Source organism: Apostichopus japonicus, chromosome 10 (assembly GCF_037975245.1).
Source record: "Apostichopus japonicus isolate 1M-3 chromosome 10, ASM3797524v1, whole genome shotgun sequence".
Taxonomy (NCBI): Eukaryota; Metazoa; Echinodermata; class Holothuroidea; order Aspidochirotida; family Stichopodidae; genus Apostichopus; species Apostichopus japonicus.
The window spans coordinates 15,505,302-15,529,277 of NC_092570.1; the positions used below are offsets into that span (position 1 = coordinate 15,505,302).

Consider the following 23,976-nt stretch of genomic DNA (forward strand, 5'->3'; position numbering starts at 1 on the left):
AAAGTGTGTGGGGAGAGGGGAAGGGGGGGTGGTAAATTCTATAATTTCTCAATTGATTTAGGTAAAGGCTGAACCTATATGGAAGGGGCCATATAAAGGATTTAAACAAGGAGAGGGTATTACCCTGGGTTCTTTGAATCCGACCACCATGTAGAAACAAGAACAAAATTGGGGGCTATCACCACCCAATCATCACCCACCCTGTCTCTCTGGTGAATATGAATCTATGTATATGGTCTGCCGTGAATCTCTTCCAAAACTGATCAAGACTTTTAGATTATGCGATCTATCACCCACGTACGGAAGTTTACGTATCAGGAAACTTTAACCACATACCAATTAACTTATACTAATTAATCAAATTAGATTAATACACACACGTAAGTCATATTTCATATAATTATCACCTGATCTATTCTCATGACTGTTTTTTTCTTCTGATGTTTACCAATGTTTGTCTTTTGCTTGACAAATGGTGACCGTAGAAAACCGAATTGTTGTCACTTGTTATACATGAACCGAACCACGGTGGAATACGGAGCAAAAGACTGCCAGCTATTTATTTACTTATTGATTCATATCTGGTGCAAACAAGTCATTGCTCACAAGGGAGAGGACCGAGTTACTTACTGAAGGGTGTTAATAATCCGATTCCATCCAAATTTTCATGGACTACAACAAAAACCAAAACGTTTTGAGTTGGTTTCACATTTGAGATGTGAATATGCATTCTTCAAAAAAAAAAAAAAAACACTTTAACTAAAAGCTGTATTAGTAAATAATAATAATGATAAAAATAATAATAATAACAATAATAATAATAATAATATAATACTAAGTTATTCAAAACTAAATTCATGATTTTCAACTTTATGTTTTTTGACTAGAGTTCACTAGATGTTTTAATCATTATTTTTTTTGGGGCGGTGGGGGGGGGAACAGATATGAGAGTGATATTTTAATACCAAAAATTTGTAATTCTTTCATAAAGCTATCATGTTCAAACAACCTTTCCCAATATAAAAGGGACAGTTAGTTGTCTGATCTTGGAACATGCAGATCAAGAAGGCCAGTAGGTTTTTGTAAAAATTATATGACGTTTCCATGGCGATAACGTTTCGTTTTTTTACTTGGTTTTGCCAAATTTCGACTGCTCGTTCTTCTTGATTCTTCTCTTCATTTCGACCGGAAACTTGTCAAAGCACCTTTTACAAGCTGGTTTCAGGTCAAACTCAACAAATTTACTCCTGAAAAGAAATGGAAAGGGAAATGAGATCATATTTCTAGAGTGGGGGGAGTGGGGGTTTAGGGGGGTGTAGTGTGTAGTGGGGGTGAAGGGTGTAGGGGGCGGGGGAACTGCGGTGGGTTGTGGGGACTCCCAGTCTCAAAATTTTGCAGCCGACCCACTCTGCCTAACTACTTTCTTAGACTAACACCATTGCCACAAATCCTCTCTGGGAATTTATTAATTAATTTTTTTCTATGAATGTTACAAGTGAACTGCTTTGCAGAAAAGTTCTGGGGATGTTTTTCATGCTCGTCCTCCTAACTAAATATGATCTCTTTGGAAATCGATTAAGTTTGAACACGTCTAAACTTTTTCAGCTTCATATGCAATAGCTATCCTTCCTTTAATCTAACCTGCAATGTAACAAATCCATTTTGGTGGTTAATCAAATTTTGATTACACTTTGCATTTTTTCCTGCTTTCTATGCAACAAAAACTGGGCTATTTTTCTGCCTGATGAAACTGCAACACCAAAATGTGTGCAGACCTAAGCTAAGGTGTCCTTCTTCGTGAAGAAGAATACAGGATAACAAGGTTGGTGTTTGCTCTGACATTGACAGTGTATAGAAACTTACATACCTGGCACAGCACAGCCAACTGTTACACAAACTCACCCAAACCCCTATGCAATTGTAACCGATATATAATAGGTTTTGGTTATACAGAGAAAGTTAAAGGGTGTGAAGACTTGCGCAAAAAGAAACGGTTCATGCCGGTACTCTGACCTAGTTTCGAATGAGGTGTAACAACGGTTTTAGACACCACCATCGATTCCAGAAAATACACACACAGCTTGCTACCTTTGGTAATTAGACACTAGTGTACAGTCAGTACATACAGATACGGTCAATACTCACAGGTCCAGCTAAAGATAACAAGGTATCACGTTTCATTACTGTCTGCATTTTGTAGCGACAAGCAGAAAACGTCACTTGCAAGCAACGGAAAGTTAAGTTCATGATAACCAACCCAAAAAAGAGGGAGGGGGGAGGGGAATGTTATAAAGCCCACAAATATGATAATTGAATGATTAACCATTGATTTAATCCCCATATTAATGTTGCAACCGTACAAATGATCTTCCTGTTTGGGCAATTTTGAGATGAGGTTTCAAATAGAAACGGTAACCCGATCTTGAAATAAAAGTAATCAGCTAAATTGGCTCCGGAACGTGAAACAGAGAGGAAAAGTGCTTACTTTGTGTTGAGTAGAGTGTCACAGATGGAACAATAAAAATGTTCTTCACACCAAGTTTTGTTCATGGTACACATCACTGGAACGAAGAGATGGAGATATGATGAATTAAAAATAAGGGTGACTTCTGGGGCAACATGATCATGTTTGCTATAGTTGGCTGGTGAGATTGCAACCAACATTTCAATATAATTTACAGGTTTTCAGAAATTAAATTTCTTTTTATAATTGGAAGACCTATTCCTTTTACTTGTTTTTTTGGTGATTTAAATCTCCTTTATCACCAACTAAACTACTTTTTTTTTACTTTCTTTGTTTCTTCCGAGATTCATTGAAATCTCCTTCGTAGGATGAAATCCAAAGTTCCAAATCCAAATGAAAGAAATACACCTGGATTTTTGTCTTTTTTTTCCTATCCTTACATGGTAACATTTGCAGGAGAACTCAGGAGAAAAGTACTAGTACTTCCATAGATCATTGAAGTTGCCAGGTAACATTTCATCAACTTTTAAATTACTTTATTCAACAAATAGCGACAGGACAAAACGTTGACAAAGATAAAGATTAAAACAAATGGTAAAATTGTATTACTTACTTTCAGATATTATAGCCTTGCTGCAGTAGTAGCACATATTACCAAATAACTGCAAAATGCAAGAAAAGAAATGAATATAAAAAAAAAAGTCAGAAAACATTCAGGGGAAATTTTCCATATTTGTGGAAATTAAAATTTGTGATGGTCATTTGAACAGAGCTAACATGGAAACTATCTTACTGAAGGAATATATATGTCACACAGGGTTCTGCCCAAGGTGGATTGAGTGCCGGCAGGACTATCTAAGCGGAGCGCCACCATCGGTTGGCGCGGAGCGTACAAGAAAATTTTGGGTTTTGGAAACCGCCCAGATGGCCGGAAACGGCCCTTCCCGAGTATTCTGAGCCACATGTAGACAGCTTTGAAATGAGATCTCATGTCTGGAATTTTTCATAATTAATGAAAAAAGTTAGGACAAATATCTGGAGCACCAGAGTACAGACCAGCCGGTGGTGCCTATTAAATAAATCATTCAGGCTGAGATGATAATTTTAGATGGACAGTGAGTGAGAGTCCACTCCCAAATAAAGACGAATCATAATGAATTATGTATTCTCTCTCATTTATTCAACATCGGGCCTATGAAATCGGTCCATTGAAAAGATATCACATAATTACATAATTACCCTACCCAACTACCACGGTACATGTGCTGCGAATTTTCCCAGGTACCTTGCCAAACAACTGTGAGCTCATCCCCTGTCTAACACCTAAGTATGACACTGTGATGTGTTGGATATTTTGAACAGTTATGAACTGGATTTCCCCTAGTCTCAAACAGATTGTTTCTGTACGTTCGACCCTCCGGCTATGGAGCTGTTTTTTGGAGTTCCTATCGAAAATAAGTGCCGGTCGGAAAAGTCACTCAGGCAGATTGTGGCGGTCGGTAATTCAGCGTGCTGGTCGGGCCCGACCGGCGCCGACCGGCAGCGGCAGAACCCTGGTCACATGAAAATATGAATTAATAAATTCCACAATTACACCCCCTCCCCCACCCCAACTTTATTTTCAAAAGCAATCAACTTGTCTTACAAATGAAGACTTCCTTCTCAATATCTCATCATTAGTTGTTAAGTATTTGTAAAATGCTTACCACTGGGAATGATTGATGACAATCCATGAAACTTGTGTTTTTTCTCTAGTTTAGCCTACGTTTTAAATATTCATAAAAATGTCATATACCTGATTGTAATGGGTCTCGCAGTAAGCCTTCCCATTCTTCTCATAATGCCTATGGCCCAAAAATGGCTTCTCGCATCTAGCACAGACAAAATGCTGGAAGAACAAAAAAAATTAACACTCAGAGAGACCAGATTACTATTAAAAAATGTTACCAGTTTTGTAGCTTCTGAGATGGTTAGGTAAGTGCAGCATTTCGTTGGAGTTGGGCATGAAGGGAGTAGCAATGTTAATAGTGACGTGCATTCATGATCATCACATGTATACACAGATTTTAACTCCTGTACAAATAGCTTTACACTAACCCTTGGGTGCCAGACTGAACATGGGAAGCCAAACATGCAAATAAAGAAAGATTGATATAACCCTCCTGACAGACTTGTTATCATTTCTTTACAATGCTGCCATATTATGGATCCACTTCCTCAATTTAAATCCCTAAATCTCAACATCTGTAAGAAACTGGGAGATCATTCTGGTAATTCTGTATGAATTTTTTCGGACCAAAATTTTGGCAGAGATACCGACCTTTCCTTCTCTCAATGTGATAGTAGTATGGTGATAATAGGCCAACAAAGTTAGGTCTGAGTTTTGTCTGTGGGTATAATGGATTGTTAACCCAGGAATAAAGAAAAACAGACAACAACAACAATGGAGAGAAGATACCATGTACACACCTCTACGTGCCACTGCTTGCCTAAGGCCGTCACGATTCGTTCCTCAATGGGGCGATGGCAAGCGCTGCATATGGGTATACCCATCTTGTCGTGGCAGGGCAGGCAGTAGAGCTCGCCTCGTAGTTCGCGAGCAGTGGACGTCAACTCTTCTCTATATATCGTGAGAGAAAATATCAAATGAAAGGGGGGGGGGGGAAGTTGCTGAGAATGATCTATAAGGAAAATGAGCTGGGAAGCAAACATTCAAGATGACAGAGACTGTCATTCATGAGTAAGGTTTAGCACCCCTGAATTAAAACTTTCAATACCACTCCCCTCCCCTGCTGCCCCCCCCCTCCTCTACACCTTCCTCATCAACCAGAAATGTGGATTTTGTAACGATTGAATTGTAAGTGTTTTTACCCAAGATCAGAGAAATCGACGTCAGTTAACTAAAGACGACAGATGGTAAGACATCTGTGAAGTTTTTCTAGCAAAACACATAATTAAAAGTCTTCTACCAAAGAAAAACCGAAATGAGAATTGACAGATTCTCATTCTCGCAGAGAAGTATTATTCTTCCAACGAGGAGCACTGGCCAAATTCCATGACAGCTGTAGTCAAAATATATCAGCTAATGGTTGTACCTTATTGACTAATTTACCTAAGAAGGTACAATAATATCGAGACCGTATCTCTGGATAAATTACTGATGCATGCATCGTTTTCGGTATATTTTTTTTGTTCCATTGGTGTTGTTGTTGCCGTGGTTGCTCATTCTATGAGCTTAGCAGATTCACAAATGGCTACAGCCTAGTATATCACTTTCTCCACGTTCGATAGCTAGCGTTGAGTATGAAAAGTTCAAACTGTTCCACCGCTCTGCAAGAGATAGACCAACTTGAAACTTACCCACAGCTGCCACAGTTAAAGTGATACGGGTGGTACGTCTCCATCTTAAACTTGATGTGACCATCTTCGATGATACCGCTGTGATAATAACAAGAGAGCGGGGGGGGAGGGGGGGGAGAGAGAGGAAGAAAACAGGAAAAAAACATGAGATATTATGCTTAGTCCTTCAGAAAGTTCTTGATAATCATTTTAATCACTCCTGATGCATAAGTAACCTATTATGTCTGAAACATTTAAGGAAAAACCAGTCATGATACACTTCATGTTTTGTGAAATGATTTTTTGTTCAGTTATCACAAAAGGTAAAGGGATGGATCCGTCCGGAGGCGGGGGCAATGTAACACTCATATGGAGAGAAAAAATTTCTCCTCCACTGCTAGTTGAAAACACCCATCTCAATAACTTGTCTCTGAATCAAGATATTGTTGATAAAATGAAGGCTAGTTTGACTGGCTAAACCTACAATGGATCTCAGTAGGTCTTCTTGTGATGTCATGACAGCAGTAAATGTCCTTTGAACAAATGCTTTACTTTCCTATTATTATATTCTTATTGTTGTTTGTTTGTTTGTTTGACTGGCAAAGGTTCTCTCTATGTCGTTAGAATTTCATCAAAATTTTAAAATTTCTGTTTTTGTAGAATCATTATTTTCCTCTGTGCAGAAGTGAGCTAAAACATTTATAGCTGCACTGCTGTGATGAATTCTACCACTCACGAGATACCACCAAAATTGGAAATTAAATATGTATCTTTGTTATCGAATAAAACGTTACGACCATTTCGTTACGACCTTTTTCTTACGATGCAGAACACTTTCCGCAACTTTATCAACCAATCAAACTCACCCATTAGAGAAATATCCCTATTAAAGAATACATACAGAAACATAGAGTACATGCTGATAACTCATTTGACAGATCACATGATTGGGTTCATACTGTGTATATAAGCTGTTTAATATAAAACGAACGACTCTGTATGGTATATACATTATTACAACATCTGGGAAATTCGATCCAGATGTATGTATTAACTAATAATGAGGCTAACAGATTAACATTTTGCAAATTTGAACTGTCGGCATCAATCTTTTCATTTAGTAAATCATTCATATCCATTTAAAATATGAAAACTCAAGATGGTTCCATATTTAGGCAATGGACACCAAGCACATAAAGCAATATTGCACTTACTGGCATTTGTAGCAGATATGCTTTCCGCTACCTACGGGTGGAGAAAAAAGAAAGAAGAAAAAGAAGAACAAATTCTATATCACTTCAAAATCAAATCTTTTCGATCTTTACAGATATGAAACGATATTGCCGAAGACGAATGTAGTACTCGCATTCTGTTCACTGGCCCGTCTATTCAACGATTTCTCGAGGCAGTTATTATTTTAAACCAGAACTATGTTCTTGATGGAAACTAGTACACCCCATATTTACCAAACATTCTACAAAATGTAACAGCAGTGCTCAACCTACAGTACTACCGGCAACCAGGCGCGGCAGAATGGAAAAATTATTGGGGGGGCTAATGTGTGGAGACTATCTAAGCGGAGCGCCACCATCGGTTGGCGCGGAGCGTACAAGAAAATTTTGGGTTTTTTCAAACCCCCAGATGGCCGGAAACGGCACTTCCCGAGTGTTTTATGCTGCGAATACCTAGCCCTAAAATATGGGTCTCAAGCTTGAAAATTTCTCAGATTGCACGTAAAAGTCTGTAAAAACATTGCAATTTGTATATTCGATGGTGTTTTAAGAGAGTAGCTGTTACTCGTAGTGTACTCGCAAAGACGTTTTTGAGTGTAGTAAGGGCAGTGGCGGAGCTAGGGGTATTGGTCAGGGGAGGCAAGAATGGTCTGTAGGGGCGCTTTCGACACTATCTAAGCGGAGCGCCACCACAGGTTGGCGCGGAGCGTACAGAAAATTTTTAGTAAAGTTACTCCCTAGATTGCAGGAAATGACCCTTTCCGGGCCTTGCTAATTTGCAGATAAACGGAGAATAAATAGGTGTCGTCGCCATTTTGTCGGAAAATTATACACCAACAGAATATGACAAATGTCAATAGGTATATGAGAGCGCAATAAAATAGTCAATAATTGCGAATAAGTTCAAAGTAGTGAAAAACTGAAAAGGGCGCCAGCAGTCCATTTGAGTCCGTCAGGAGGGGGGGGGGTGGATCCGCCCCTGACTGTATATATGGACGCTCCGCCACTAAGTAAGGGGATGTTGGAGAACTGGCTGAAATGAGGCAAGTCATTGGCCTAAGACGAAGTTGTGTTACGCTTACCGGTACTCACACTCACTGCTTCCACTTTTCACGGGCGTGAAGACGCGGTTGGGGTGACAATGTGGTCTATAGCCAGGGGACGGGCCGAGGGACCAGGGTCCCCCAGCAATTACTAAAATTATTACACCTATATAGTATACGTGTGCATTGGACAGATCGACAAGTATGTATTGAAAAATGGGGAGATGTACGTTTCGGAGCCTTGGTAAATATTGGGGGGGCTTATCATGCATTTGCCCCCTCAACTTTTTCATTGGGGGGCTGAGCCCCCCCAAGCCCCCCCGGTTCCGCCGCCACTGCCGGCAACGTTGATTAGTTACAACCGATGCATCGTCACGGTTTCAAATTATTGGTGTCAGAATATAAGGTGAGGGTACTTGGTATTTTGGACTTTATCCAGCAAAGAATGAAAATAAGTTCCGCTTCATCGAAGGTAACTAACTACCTATAAGCAAGTTCATTGTGTATTTGTAACCTGCTTTTAATAACTACTTTATATTCGTCTGTGGTGTTATTCACTTCTTCTCCTTCGAGGAATACTAATATAGAATGATGCCAGGTAGAATATTGTCCATCCAGATATTTTGACTGTTGTAATATTTGGTGTATAGTTATTCCATCTCAGTAATGACTGTCTCTAGCTGGGATGAGTTTAGATTGGAGATTACCGTAGTAAATGTCACTCCTTCTCCAAAGTAGTTCCACTTGAGTGAGCCGTCTTATTGCAAACCCGTCAATCATTGGAGCGAATCAAGTTTATCAACAACGGTGTGCTACCAAATAATATTCCTTAAGTTTGAAGGTTAATACAAACTCAAATTGTGTCCTGCAGTCATCAAAATCTGTAATGGAGTCTTGTTTCTGTAGGCCAGTGGTAAGGCATGAAACATTGGCCTATTAAATGGACTGCAGCAAAATTCTGGGACCATATCTAAAACCCTGCAGCAGGTATATGTATATCTGTTAAACTCCACATATAAACATCTAAATGATCATGTCTTCCCCTGATATCATCTTAGGCTTCCATGCGCCATATCAATCATCTTTCTTTAAAAGGCCTGCCTGCTATGACAGAAACTTTGCCCACCGGTATCCTGGGGCCTTGCTACAGTAGTCTGTTGCGGCTACTCCTCCTGGAAATGGTTCAATTAACGAACAGGTCCTACACAGTTTATTTGCAAATGAATGGAACCAGTGGCTATAAAATTAGTAGATAATGAAGAATAATGTACTTACTAGCTGCTTTCTCCTTCAAATGACAAGGATGGCAGAGGGCTCTTGAAATCAAAGAAAGAGAGAGAGGAAGAAACCTTGAGTATAAATTTCTGATCTAGTTCAGTAGACATGTTGCACGATTACATGATATAAATTATTATAAATGACACATGTATGATTATTATTATAAGTGCAAACATGTCAAAATGATGCACAGAAGCTAGTGGGGTAGTTTGGTGGGGTTGGGGTGGTGGTAGAGGGGTAGGGGGAACTGTTTAAATGTGGCAAATATGTGTTAACTACATAGTTACTTGAGAGAGCTTGGGTGGAGTAAATAAGAACCTGGCATGAAAATCAATGATTCAATTCATTTTCAAGCCCACACAATCACCGATGCAACGTTATACCAAAATTAGAGACAAACCTTTGAAACCTCAGCATACAGTAAACTTGCTACTTTAAGCTCAATGGATACATCATGTACAAATGAAAAGAAATATTTGCAGGAAACCGATTTTTCTTTTGTTGTTTGTTCTTGACAATATTATTTTGATACAGAACCTATTGGAACCTCAAATAGACTCTCCATTTCTATCTCTAACTTCCAATTTCCCCAAATGATACCTCCAAGTCCTCCGTTCCTTACCTTCCCCTGTTCTTCACGAAGCCTGTATCCGCAAGTTGCGTCCCACAGAGTTGACATAGGAAACATGCCGGATGCCAATTGTTATTCATAGCCTTGATGACTCGACCAATCACAAATTCCTCTTTAAAAGTCAGAGAGCGGGGGAGAGAGAGAAAACAGAAATATAGTCAGAAATATATTTGTGAGCACGACGTGCAGGTGAAAGAATTTAGTGTGTGTGAAGAGGGTTGACGTGATGAACGATACATACAGGACAAGTTTATCAAGCGTACAAAGAATGTGGCAGTTTGTTGAACTCGAAAAATTGGTACTGCACTTAGATTCTGGGAAAAGGGGCACAATGACTGCGGATGGGATACTGTAAAAGGGGTGTTATGTAATCCAAGCTGACAAACAAAAACCAAGATGGTCTTCTATTTCAAAGGCTAAACTTAAAATCAGGAGGCACGTTCACTTGTTCAGTATCTACTCCTATATATATATTATTAATTTAACAAATTAAGAAAAAGGCTACTAAGCCAATTGCCACCTACGTATAGCACACACATTACCAATTATAAACCCCCCCCCCAAAAAAAAAAAAAAACCTTCCTTAAATCCAATTTTCTGATATCCTAATTTCCTGCATTTTTTTTCTTTCTCTTCTTTGGGACAGAAAGGTGCCAAGATACATGTCATTTTCTCCTTCTTCACATTTCAGATTAATTTAGAGTTTGGCAAATCACACCATACCTTAAAGGCCTTCCATCCCTCCATTATATTTTTCACACATCTCATAGGTTGAAGGTGTCTTACGTCCTTATTTATAAGATGAATAATTTACGACTGGCGAGCCCCCCAAGGGCAATTTACGATATTTTCGTATAGAGCGAATTATAGGCTAGAAGGCCAGAACTAGTTGGGAAGTTGCTCTTTGGAATTCAGTGTGGTTCACGAGATGATGAATCTACTGTACTGTAATTCTGACATTCACTAATTTGGCACTTATTAACCCTCTTTCACTGTGTACGGTATCATGTCAAATTACAAGCATGGCGAGAGAATTATGCGAACCTCAACGAAGAGGACAGTAAATGTCCTGGTATTAAACTTAAGAGAGGACACAAACCCAAGCATCACCTTAAGTAATATATGAAGAGAATCATCTTTGAGAAGAACAATAATTCCCCCAAAACAGAGCTCTAAGAAAAACCTTACTTCATTTGGGAGATATCCTGGTTTAAAAGTCTTGCCTGAGACTGTATTTTTTAATCTTTTTTTTATTCGAAATTTGTGATGTCGTACAGTGCCCACTGGGATCTGAAATCTTTTTCTTTCTCTTGCACTGTAGTGCACATGGCATTTCAAGATCTACATTAAATACCATAACGATCGAGGTAAAGTTGTGCAGGCCTCCTAACTCTAGATTGCTACAGTTAGAGTCGGGAGGTCAACTTTGTGTCACTTCCGAATAATTTACTTCTGGAAAGTCTTAACAGAATCTTTTAGATTTCAGAATCAATGATCTACAAACGATCTACATATTATATTACCACGATACCTCCTTAGTTGCGGAATGAACAAACCTTCCTTGGAAAATACAATCGTGACCAATCTGAGTTTTAATTTTATGCAAACAGGCTATCATCTCGGAGAAAGTTCTCGAACTATTAAAAGTGATAGAGTCGGAAGGGAGGGAGTGGGTCATCGACCCTGGTTGTAGGATATCATTGGAGGGCAATGTTAAAACTTATCAATATCGTTGGGGCAGTGTAGAGTGAACAGTCCAAACGAGGGGGTGTGTTGACGTATTGAGAAGTGACAAACGGTGATGACCTTTTCACAAGACAGGTCAAACATCTCAATTATTTTGATGACCGTGTTGCAATCCACAGTGTCAGTTAATCACTTTTTGCAGTTGCTGTTTCCAATTTACTAAAACAATAGAATACACAGTACTTTCATAACTAGTGTGCAGTATTAACAATGGAGGCCCACCAATGGGGCCTCAGCTGATCCTTGCAGAACCAGCCACATTATTTCAAATGCAAATTGATGTACAGTAGTACATGACTAGTCGGTATGTCAGTAAAGCTGAAAGCTATGTAATTTACAAAATAAAATTCTCCCTGTGCCTCTCTGTCTCTGACAGTGAACAGACCCATAAATAACCAACCGTAGTGTTGTTGTGACTGAATGACGTTAAATGTGTAAAGCCGACGCAATTCATTAGACAGGTTTACACCGGGTTGCTGTTTTAGTGTGTCTGATCAATGGCGGACCATACGGTACACGGTAATAGGGTTTAACGATCTTAAATTTAGTTATGATTATTAATGTAGGCACTACATTAATAATGTGTGTCTGATCGATAGCGGACCATACGGTACACGGTAATAGGGTTTACCGATCTTAAATTTAGTTACGATTATTAATGTAGGCACTACACATGTATAAATTAATATCAATAAATTACAAATGTGTAGAAACTTAGCAGTTGAATAAAGCTCAATACTGTCAACTCCTTTAATAGACTGTGTATAGTAGGCTGTCTATTGCTATACAGTAGATCATATAGCCCTGGGGAAATTGAAGCTAATAACTTATGGTCCCAAAATTTAATTGTGATAAAGCTTCTTAAAACAGTTTCAATAGAGCACTGTAGCTGAAAGTTCTCGCTTTCCATATACAGTATTATTCCCAGAAATACAGAGTCGGAGAACAGTCCAACCAGAGAAAGGTACAACCTGAGAACGGTTCAACCAGATAACGGTTCAACCAGAGGACAGTTCCACCTGAGAACGGTTCAACCGGAGAACGGCTCAACCAGGGAACGGTCCAACTGGAGAACAGTTCCACCTGGGAACAGTTCAACCTGAAAACTGTTCGACCTGGGAACGGTTCAACCAGAGAACAGCTCAACCAGGGAACGGTCCAACCGGATAACGGTTCAACCAGAGAACAGTTCCACCTGAGAACGGTTCAACCGGAGAACGGCTCAACCAGGAAACGGTCCAATTGGAGAACAGTTTCACCTGGGAACGGTTCAACCTGAGAATGGTTAAACCGGATAACGGTTCCACTTTGACGATTACTCTGATACCCTGAAGGTGGCAGTAACATGCTAGTTGAAATTTGGAAATGTGTTACCATTATTCTACTTTCTAGCATATTTGGAAGGAAAAGAAATTGATGACAGATTTTCGATCCCGACTGTTGATTCGGTCGCCTTAAGAATTGATTTACTTAGCATCCCTGGATACTGTGTGTACTGTGTATATATATATACTCACTGCATTTGCCACAGCATGGTGCGAAGAGCATATTGAAGTCATGTTCGCAGTATTTCCTCCCTTCAAACTGTAAAAATTGAAAAGAAAGGAAAAAAAACAGGATGGGATTAATATCACCAATAGAGGATATAAGGGCATGCTGAGAGCTGTACTCTCGTTGCAAACCATGACATTCTAATTTACATCTGTTTCCTGTTTTTACGTGTTGCACTGAGTTGTGTACTGGCATACATACTGTACATATACAGTACAGTAGTGTAACTGTTTCCAGAATCTTTCCACAGTACAGGTACAGTTGTTGACATTCAGGGTTTGAGGATTTTGAACTAACTTGGATAAAAATAATTTGTGAAAGCAGTTTGGAACAGATAAAAGTTTATGATCTAGACATCTAGTTTGGTCAAAGACATGTTACAATTGGAATAATACATGGATGCTATGCCTATAAAGGCACTGTACCGTATGCCATGAAAAAGGCTATCAACGATACAGTTACAGTAGATACAATACAATATGGTCACATTTTTCTATCTCTTTACAATATTACTACTGTGCACATACAGAATTGCACATGTTCTCAAATCATGACAGTGACTGTATTATATACTACCATGCTCAGACTAAAACTTTGTACACAATGTTTCAATATTGAGATCAATACCCAACAGGCCGGTCCACCCCAAGCAATGATTCTTCACGTAAGTTTCTGATGAAGGGTAAAATGTGCTCTACTCGGATTGCCGTGGACCATTCTCCGTTGCATGAGGACCATGGTGAGAGTTTGGACCCAATCCTCAACAGTGCAACAGTTAAGTGTATGCTATGCTGATGTACCTACAGTAGGGGTACCCCCATGACGGAAATGGGCTCGTGACATTGCATGGGAAGTAAAAGAACTGAAGGTTTTACTACATAACATTGTTCACTTGGAACGAACTGTTACATCCCACTGACAAATTAAAACTGAGCATTTAAAAGGAAACTTACAAAAAGACTTTTCTTTTCTACAAGAACATTTTTTGATGCTAAACGACACTGAGCATTGATGGACTTTGGATATTAGGCGCTGACATAACTTTTTTTCATGAATGATTGAACGATCGATCGATTTATTTATTGTAGCAAATTCAGCAGGCTCAGATATTATGAAGTATATACTGTACATACTGTTTGAATAAATTAACTTACCTTTTAAAATCATGTTTAGAAAAATTAAGTGATAGCAAATAGTAAAGTACTGTATATATGCAATTAAGTTCACACACATCTATGTGTCTGCCAAAATTGTCTAAAAGTTACAAAACTACATTACTTGTGTCCATGATGCGAAGATTAAATCATATTATTGAATAGAAGGGTACCATCACATTTGAGGTAAATGCTCAATTTCATATTTGTATTGCATACAGTACATGTACTGTACTAACTAGTCTACAGTATGTGTAAAACTTGTTGAAGTTCCCAAGCTACAATGTGTGGTGTGCAGCAAAGGTATGCAGCCACTCCTTGCACAGTATGTGAACATGTTGTATACCATGTCACCCTACGGTACATACAGTATATGTATTTTATAAACAATTTATCATGTACTGTGAAATTTGACAAGGTTTTTATGTAAGGACCTTACAGTTACATTCTAGTGTTCAGTACTTAGCAACAGTACAGTAATTTCAGACATTTTTTACCGTACGCCAGGATGGACCATTTATATTACAGACTATGTACAGATGATATATCATTATAATACCAGATTTTACCCAGATCTTTTTAATTGAATATAGATAGGAAATTGGTCTATTCATCAAGGAATAAACACAGACAGGTTATTAGTTTCTCAGCCAGTTATGAATATTTCTTACTTGATGTACCTGTATTTTATAAGGACAGGTAAATCTACACCAAATGTTTAAACTGCACTGCCATGTATAACTTACTGTAGTGTATGTTACTGTGTATGTCAGTATCTAGTGTTAAGCAACAGTTCAAGGACTTGCAGCTCATTGTACAGTACCTATGACTCACAAAGACCTTATTATCCTCCCTATTGAGTCATTGAAATATTACAATCAGAGGAATGCATACTGCAATATGTACCTGTATTAAACCAGAAGAAGTTGTTTCTTAACATTATAATGTATCCTACTTAAACATTAATGTTACATAATGACATACTATGAGTAAGTACTACTGTACAATGAATGTACAGTACACTAGTACAGAGTAACATACTGTAAACAAATTACTTAGTTCAAATGTTAACACTGTACTTGACTTACGAATGTTTTGACAAAATTATCATGTTTCAGACACCAATCTTGGAGGTTTTTCTTTGAAAAACTCCAGGTTTGAATTTTTTTTGGGTCTTCTGGGGGTGGGCCAGGGACCAGGGTGGGGGACCTGGAAGTTCTGCTGCATTATATTGCATTGCATTGAATCGTTGTACGCTGCCTGCACAATGTACAGGACACCATACTATACAGTGTAACGTTAGCTGTATGGTGCAATATGGACGTACTTGAACACTTTACAATCCATAGCTCATCACTAATGCAAATCCTGAACTGCAGTTTGCATTTATCCCAATAGCCAGAACAGCACAATGAGACTTTTTCATCATGCAATGTTTATTCTCAAAGCAGAGGTCAAAGGTTAATCTCCATATCAAACATATCCTGACTTACTGAACTATAATACTGTCTGTATGTGATGTTTTTTGTCATTGATCCTTGTGTGGAATAATTTACTTATATACAGTTTGGAATAGTGAGACTAGTCTTTATATAATAACAATAAAAATCTACTCAAATGCCCTTAGGTTGGATATCAATTTCAGGGTCTTGGAAAACTAACAGTACTTAAAGAGAAAAAGTTTTTTAAGGAGAGCAAAGAGTTGCTTTTAAGGAAAGCACAACTCTTTTGAAATGGAAATTATGTTAAGCTTCATATTTTGATCTTGAATAACAGAACCAAATGTTTGTTAAACTTTTCCTTGTAGATACAACAGTGTATGGTTAGAGGAGGGATTTATGGGATATGATTAAAAAGGGGAAATTTTTTATATGAAAGTTACTGTTGTCAGTAAATACAAGCAAACTGATGTGTCTGTTAAAGATATAGATTGCTTTCAGGTCTTGAATTAATATTATAAAATTTGGTGGGTTGGGGAGTGGGGATAATTATTATCACATGCAATGACGTCTTAAACAAATTATGTAAGTGTCATTTTGTGTACTGTACTTCTAGGTAGGACCAAGTATATGAAGTATTTTATTTAAGAGAGAAAAGGTTCAGAATAGTATCAACATTTAGATTAATGCCAGGACAAGAATTTATACTGTACATCTCCGTAAACCTTATCATTTTGCTCGCAATACACGGTGGTTTGACTATACTTGAAAGCAACCTTCACTGAAGTGTCAAAAGGCCAATTTCTCCTTCTGAATAATTTAAGGACAAAATCTGAGTACTTATCACCTATTTTCATGGAATGTAACAGTTCATCTACCCCCCCCCCACCCCCTAAAAATAGGCTCTTGAATAAATAATCCAGCAGAGTAAAATATTATAGCTCAGTGACCAATTCTCTTGAAGGGGCCTGAAACAGTAAATTAAACGTTTGATGACAGTGCGGGTTAACAGTGTTGTTAGGGTTAGTCTGTTAGACAACAGGGGAAACAACAGAGTTAGAACAAGTTGAACCTGGCATCCCGGACATGTTGGGTAGTCTCTGTCTACAATATAACCATTCATTAAGAAACACACACACATAAATTCATAAGGGTTTGGAAAGACTTTTCACAAGGGGGAAGGGGCCAGGGGGGGCAGGTATTTTGCCTTGAAAATTTCCTTGACTGACAAACAATCATGACATGAATTTTTGGTTAAATTTGCCCCTAAAAATAAACCATTTTTTTCCTGCCACCAAACACCGCCACCCTGAGGCTGACCCCTCGCCTTGTATGTCTACTACTGTATACTGTACATCACATTGTAACAGCCTGCTATATAGTATGTACAGTACAATACAGGATGTGATTAAAGTGGATGATCTCCTTCCATAGTTAAACCTGTACTTGTATATCTATGTAGTTCAGGTACTGTACCTACTGTACATTGGCCTACCTTAGGCACTTTTGAAACTATTGAATGTTTACTTTCCTGTGATGAATGAATCAAAACGTTTCAAAACTTGAACTACAATTGTCTTCAAATGTGTGCTTAATTACTAAGCATACTGTACATACAGTAGTATTGCACATGCACTATACTACAAGCCACACACTGCAAATAGCTCAATGCCAATAACTTATTCAGTTTTGGGCTGCAGACAGTACTTTTTAGTACCTTTTTGTTTACCCTGAAATAAACTCTCTGTCTCTATATTAAAGATGCCTTTAACAATTACTAAACCCCAAGTACTGTATTCTATGGTACCACAGTAGGGCACAGTCCACTATACAACAAACACTGTAATACTGGGGGAAGTAATCACTTGACTATAACAGGACTCGATACTCCATAAAATACTGTCATAAGAATATGTTGCCATGGAAACTGCAGTGGGCGTATTTACAGTCCTGCAGTATCACTGCTGCACACTTTGTTGATTAAATGTCATGGCAGGGCAATAACACTGCACAGTAGATGTTCTTGCTTCAATGGGCCACAAATATAAAACAGCCACATCTTGCTGTTAATATATATACAGTAACTTAACTTGCAGAGATATTTACAATCATAAAATTCCACAAGTACCAAACAGATGATTTTATGATTGAAGTGGTAACTGACTGGTGCAATTTGTCCTAGTAACACTATTTCTGTCAGGGGAAATTTCGGTCAGGAAATTACAGACTGTAGACTTTGCGAATGGTAGATTCGGTCGGAGGTGGTGGACGTTGACCCTGAAATGGTGGTCTGCAGTGCTAACACATTCAAGTTTATAGACTTTAAAGGGTGTGAAGACTCGCACAAAAAGAAACGTCTAATGCCCGTAATCTGACCTAGTTTAGAATGAGGTGTAACAGAAGTGTTAGACACCACCATCGATCCCAGAAAATACACACACAACTCGCTACCGTCGGTAATTAGACACTAGTGTACAGTCAGTACATACAGCTGCAGTCAATACCCACAGCACAGTGTATAAACGATACAGCGATGGACATCTCAGGTCCAGCTAAAGACAACAAGGTATCACGTTTCATTACTGTCTGCATTTTGTAGCGACACGAACCAAACGTCACTTGCAAGCAACAGAAAGTTAACTTTTTCAGATGGCCGCACGCGGTTTGGGGCGAGTCTTCAATGCCTTTAATGGGAACGGTGCAATGTAGTAGGGTCAAGACTGGTGATATGAAGTATTACTGTATATCTTCTTACCAAGCTATGGGTTTAATCAGCTACTGAAATATTAACTGGAGTATATATATCAATTTTAAAGGAACCTTTCTTCATCTTGTGTTGAACTTGGTAAATCTGCTACAAGGTTCTATAAAGCGATCCCATAAACAGAGAGCAGTTCTTTATATAGCACTTAGTAGCTTAGTAACTTAGTAACAGTCAAGTTTCAAGTCGAAAAAGAAAAGTCTCAAAACATGAACATGAGGACACTTATAATGATTGATGATATTTGAATGGCAAAAGAATATAATAAGCCATAAAAAGTTAATGACATTACATTATACTCTTCATTGTTATGTTGCAAACTATTATCAAAACAAAAACTAAAACACCCAAATGTGTTACTTACTGAGATATTTAAGTAAGAAAAGATGAACATGGGGAGCAGTCTTGTATTATGAATAGGTACAAATTGTCAGGGACACACTGCATACAGACTGTACAATATGTAAACTACATTACTTAGCTCTGTACAGTATGTTAACCAATTTAATAACTGTAAAAACTTTTTTATAGTGTCAAATATACTGTGCTTCAATGTTTAACATGTTATTAGGTAAACACAGAGCAACTTGCTGAACATACAAAATGGAACATTAGAAAAGGAATGCTATGTTAAGGCAGTTTTCTTTAATTTTACTTTTTTTTATTTTTTCTTTAACATAAACTTTAGGATTTACAACTGTTTAGTGCAAACAAACTTTGTAAACCTCAAAACTGTTTTAAACCTACAAGACAGTAATGCCCATAAACAAATTGCAGTACCTGGCATGAATATTTATGAACCATAATACTTACCTGTCCAACCTACATGTATGCACTCTAAGATCTACCTTATAGGTCTACTAAAACTTGATAACATCTCCTCTCAAAAGTTAAGGGAATGCAAAGTCATTTATTCCATGAATGGTCGTACTGATATATCCAGCAAGCAAAATTGAATGTCAGTTGTAGTTGCACACAATGTAATTGTATGCTTTTCCAGACCGTGCAAAACCATAGTTTGGGAAAGCAAGATGGAATCTTGAACAAAATGGTATCCGATTGAACTTTACAACTGGTGTATATTTCAAAGTTAGAGGTAACATGCAACAAACGATAAAATTTAGCAAATTTTTAATCAGTACAAGTACAGGAGAAAGAAATTGAGCTCACCTCAAAAAAGGTTCCTTCAGGAAATGGTTGAAAACATTGGGCACATCTTTAATAAAGAGAACAGGATTTTAGTTATTAATGTACCATACTGTATATACCGATAGAGCAAATTATTTAAAATTTAGTTTCAATTTAGTAAAAATTATTTAAAATCAGTTTACACCCCAATTATAGGAACATTGATGGGAGGAACAATGAGGGAGAAGATACAGGGGTGAGGGTGAGGGGGTTGTTGGTACATTTAGAGGGGAATAGACAGTTAAAACAATTTAGTGGTTAATTTACTGCATCCTTTTTAATTGATATACTTACACAAAACAATCTTCGTGCCAGCATTCTCCACCAGAATTGACTATTCTCTCGTCTAACTTGAATCCGTCATGACATCGAGTACAGAGGGCTGTGGATGCCATGTCTGACCTGTGACGAAAATTATCACATTTATGTAGCAAACATATGGTAATAATTATTTGGAGATTCCTCTTAAAACAATTACACAATTAGTGCTGTAGAATTGTCTGACTACAATAAAGTCAAAAAAATATGAAATTTGTCTTGAGAACTTGGTGACAACTACACTATGGTCAGAAAGAACACTACCCCTTCCCTTCCCTAACATCCCCCCTAGTGTGGGAGAACTTCCCACAAAATTCGGCACACATTTCTGATAATTATGAAATAATATCTGACAGTATAATATGATACATCAATGTGACCGGTGAAAGTTTAGAAGCTTTACAGACGTAACTTAGCAGAGCTGGTCAGGCATCACTCCTATTTCAAATGTATTGAATGACACTGTATGTGCACAACTTTTACAACATATATACAGCTTTTTATAGATATATCCACTTGTAAGTGACCACTGACATATCCACTTTTGTAATGTATCAATTTTGGATATATATCCCTACCAGCAGTTCCTGGGTTGTGAAAGTTTTCGACAGTAAAGGTCTCAGCAGGTCTAGTATTTACAGTAAGCGATAACGGACTACATAGGTATGATCTCTTTGCGAAATATATAAGGGATTACTAGTACGTGATGGAATCCAGTTGGATACTGTTGGACTAGCCTAGATTAAAAAGTTTATAGGGTCTCAGTTAGGCCTACCAAGTAAAATATAAATTGGCACAGTAAGCCTGCTCATACTGTACTAACACCAAACCTTGAATGAATACCACCACTAGAATTGCATCTTTTCATCAAAACTTGATAAATATCTGGCCAAATCTTTACAAAACTGAGCAAGTTGGGGCTAACTGTTGGAAGGAATTTTCAGCATCATAACAGTTCAACGTGTTCCCAAATTTGGCGACCCCCAGAATCGAATGAATTCATTACTTATGAAAATAAGTTGCAAGTCCCCATCTGAGTGATACACTAGTGGTTATGCTAGAGTGTTGCCATTGTGACATGGACTATTTGTGGAAGTGCAGTTTGTTCGTTTACTTGTTTAGGGGGAGGGAGGGGAGAAAATATAGTTAGAAACACTTTCAGGCGAATGACAATTTTTAAATTGTATGTCTGGCAAGCATTAGACTCTGACTCTGAGTAATACTTCATAGGCCTAAATTAGGCTTTGGAATTACTCCTTGCTTATGCCTAACTTTTACTTTTGTTAGGCTGGTACTATTTTAGTGGCCTCCACTAGGTCTACATAATACATTAACTTGATACGCCGTTCCACTAGGCCTAACGTTAGTAATGTAATCATCAATATACTTAATACGAGATGCCTAAATTAATTATGTTTGTAACCTTAGGGCCTATGATGAATGCCAGTAAGGTGAAAAATATGTGTGGAATTCCATCCTAGCCTGCGGGAATACCTTACACAGCAGTGAACAAGTGCTGAATGACTAGCAACTTACGTTGTGCGTGAAATATTAAAACAGAAACTGACGATACGGATGAAAGGAAGGATAAAGAAACGTTTGAAAATTTGAAGATAGTCCTCGCACAACCAGCTTCCGTATGACTGTCAACTTGAACTTACGCTTTTGTCATGGGCGGCATGAATACTTCAATTGATTGCTAGGCAAATAGCGGAAAGGTGGGTCAATGAAATCTTGTCAGGATATCGGAAGCTGACAGACTTGTGTATATTCTGATATAGCGTCCTCTCTTTTCACGTCTTACAGCCTGTGCATAAGTGATCGTGAAGAAAGATATGTTTGCGCCCTCTATCACAGAAACATGTAACGATAGAAAAGAGCAAAGGAATTTATGGCAAGAAATTGATTCGAACCAGTGACCTGTTGATTACAAGGGAGAAAATGTCATTTGACCATGCAAAAGTCCCTTTGACTTGCACACTGAATGTCACAGCAATGTCGTTTCTTTCTAGATGTTCTCACTATATAAAAGTTACCCCTCACAGGCAAGGGCGGCGGAAGCACTTTTAATCTGGGGGGGGGGGGGGGGCACCGACATCAAAGGGCACTTTGCAGAAATTCGATTGGACTGATGCAGCCTTATAGTTAGTACCCTTTATAACTCTTATTGTATTATCTTATTTGCGTATACACATCACTCCATCAACGCCCCCCCCCCCCCTTTCAAGGAAAATATGCATACTAGCACTGCAATATCCAATGTGCAAATTGGGAAACAAGGAACAAGTTTTCTTTTGAGACAAAATGAGGTGAAATCATGCTAGTTGCTAATGTAGGAATCTTCCGAATTAGAGTTTATTTGTTGTCAATTTCTTAACAATTTTTTTTCCATTCGAAATAGCTTTGAGTGTGACCCAAAGAAATTCATTAAAAGTCAGGGGCGTAGCCAGGATCTGCAAAGTTGTATTCACGACTATCTGAGCGGAGCGCCACGGCCATCGGTTGGCGCGGAGCGTAAAAGAAAATTTTTGGTTTTACAAACCCCTCAGATGGCTGGAAACGGCCCTTCCCGAGTTTCATTCTGGTTCCCTGGCCTCTTGCTAACTTGAGACACCTCAATTTTTATGTAGAAAAAGGGCACATTTTTAACCCGAGGAAAAGTGGGGGGGGGGCACGTGCCCCCTGTGCCCCCCGGTTCCGCCGCCCTTGCTCACAGGACAGCTGTCACGTTGTCCACTCAAGTTTCCTTATCACGACCATGTAAATCTTTAGCAACGAAGCCAAACTTTTTCGACACCTGTAAACAATCCTCTTTACTTACCACTTAACAAATTCATTACCCCTGCGGCCCGAGAGTCAATTAGGGAATCCCGAAAAAATCATGGAGGAGGATCGAAACATTTGGGATAAAGGGATAGCATAAATTTCACTTTCATAATGAAAATTAAAAATGACGGTTGTTCGTTGATATAATCCAAGTGCGCTCTATAAATGGTTGCTTGAATCACGTCATCACATTCTTTCCTACACTTGTGTTCTCACCCATCGGTTAATTAACTGATTATGAGCTGCCAGAACGTAGGGACGCCATTGCCAACATTTTTCTCGGATTTCCCTGGGTTGACATATATTGGTGTTGTACCACAATTAATTGCAGGAGGTTCATAATGAGCATTTCTTGCGAGAATGGTTAGCCTTCCAGGCGGATGTATCCGGCGGATGTACATTTTATGGGATGGTGATTTGTTTAGAGATGGTCTTCAATTACATATCAATGTCATTAGCAGATTCCTAAATCTGAGAAATTATGTTAAACCTAAACTTTAGCCAAAGAATCGAACAAATGTATTTCCATTTTCGATGAAATGACCTCTCACTTTGCATCTCTTTCAACTGTACACACTGAATATAGTATATTTATTTGCGTTATACTACCTTTATGGGAAATTCCCCACGATGAATTTAAAGATAGGCTATTAGCGCGTATTTCAGATTAAGTTGCAAAGCTAAACTTGAGATTAGCAGATCAATAACATTCTAATTGAATTCGTTATATCACTATATAAACCTGGCATGTGATTGAACAGAGAAAATATATATATCAGTACTTAATTATGAGATGATATAGTCGCCTTCATAAAGCTATTTCTATGTGATCTACCAATAGCCTTAACATATCGAGTAACTTACAAATACATTGTATATTATGACAGTCGACTATCCTTGGCATGCCGTAGCCAATCCGTGACTTTCACGCCACCTTCAAAATGATGTCAGTACAGCTACACCAAATCCGAGCATGCTTCGAAATGTAAACACTAATTACTAGGTT

The 23,976-nt window shown here is 38.3% G+C and overlaps 1 protein-coding gene across 3 annotated transcripts; it reads right to left on the reverse strand.

The window, feature by feature from the left end:
* Positions 1–927: 927 nt before the first annotated feature.
* On the reverse strand, positions 928–21,959 carry LOC139974639 (LIM and senescent cell antigen-like-containing domain protein 1). Of its 3 annotated transcripts, none has more exons than XM_071981861.1 (13): positions 21,806–21,959; positions 20,121–20,228; positions 19,809–19,854; positions 13,251–13,317; positions 9,979–10,099; positions 9,354–9,394; positions 7,018–7,048; positions 5,825–5,902; positions 4,934–5,084; positions 4,260–4,352; positions 3,078–3,126; positions 2,486–2,561; positions 928–1,247 (listed from the first exon to the last, which is right to left on the reverse strand). In XM_071981861.1, the coding sequence occupies exons 1-13, from the start codon at positions 21,823–21,825 to the stop codon at positions 1,127–1,129; spliced, it is 1,002 nt and encodes a 333-aa protein (XP_071837962.1). In that variant the 5' UTR covers positions 21,826–21,959; the 3' UTR covers positions 928–1,126. The 3 variants fall into 3 exon arrangements, with proteins under 3 accessions (XP_071837962.1, XP_071837963.1, XP_071837965.1); XM_071981862.1 differs by having other exon boundaries at positions 21,681–21,820; XM_071981864.1 differs by lacking the exon at positions 21,806–21,959 and adding an exon at positions 21,568–21,586.
* Between the last annotated feature and the right edge of the window lie 2,017 nt (positions 21,960–23,976).

Excerpts from the sequence above, each read along its gene's own strand:
- LOC139974639 (XM_071981861.1), bottom strand. The coding sequence starts at position 21,825 with ATGCCGCCCATGACAAAAGC. Across the intron at positions 13,318-19,808 it reads CTGAAGGAACCTTTTTTGAG|TTTGAAGGGAGGAAATACTG; the intron begins GTGAGCTCAATT and ends CAATTTTTACAG. Across the intron at positions 9,395-9,978 it reads TTCGTGAAGAACAGGGGAAG|AGCCCTCTGCCATCCTTGTC; the intron begins GTAAGGAACGGA and ends TTTGATTTCAAG.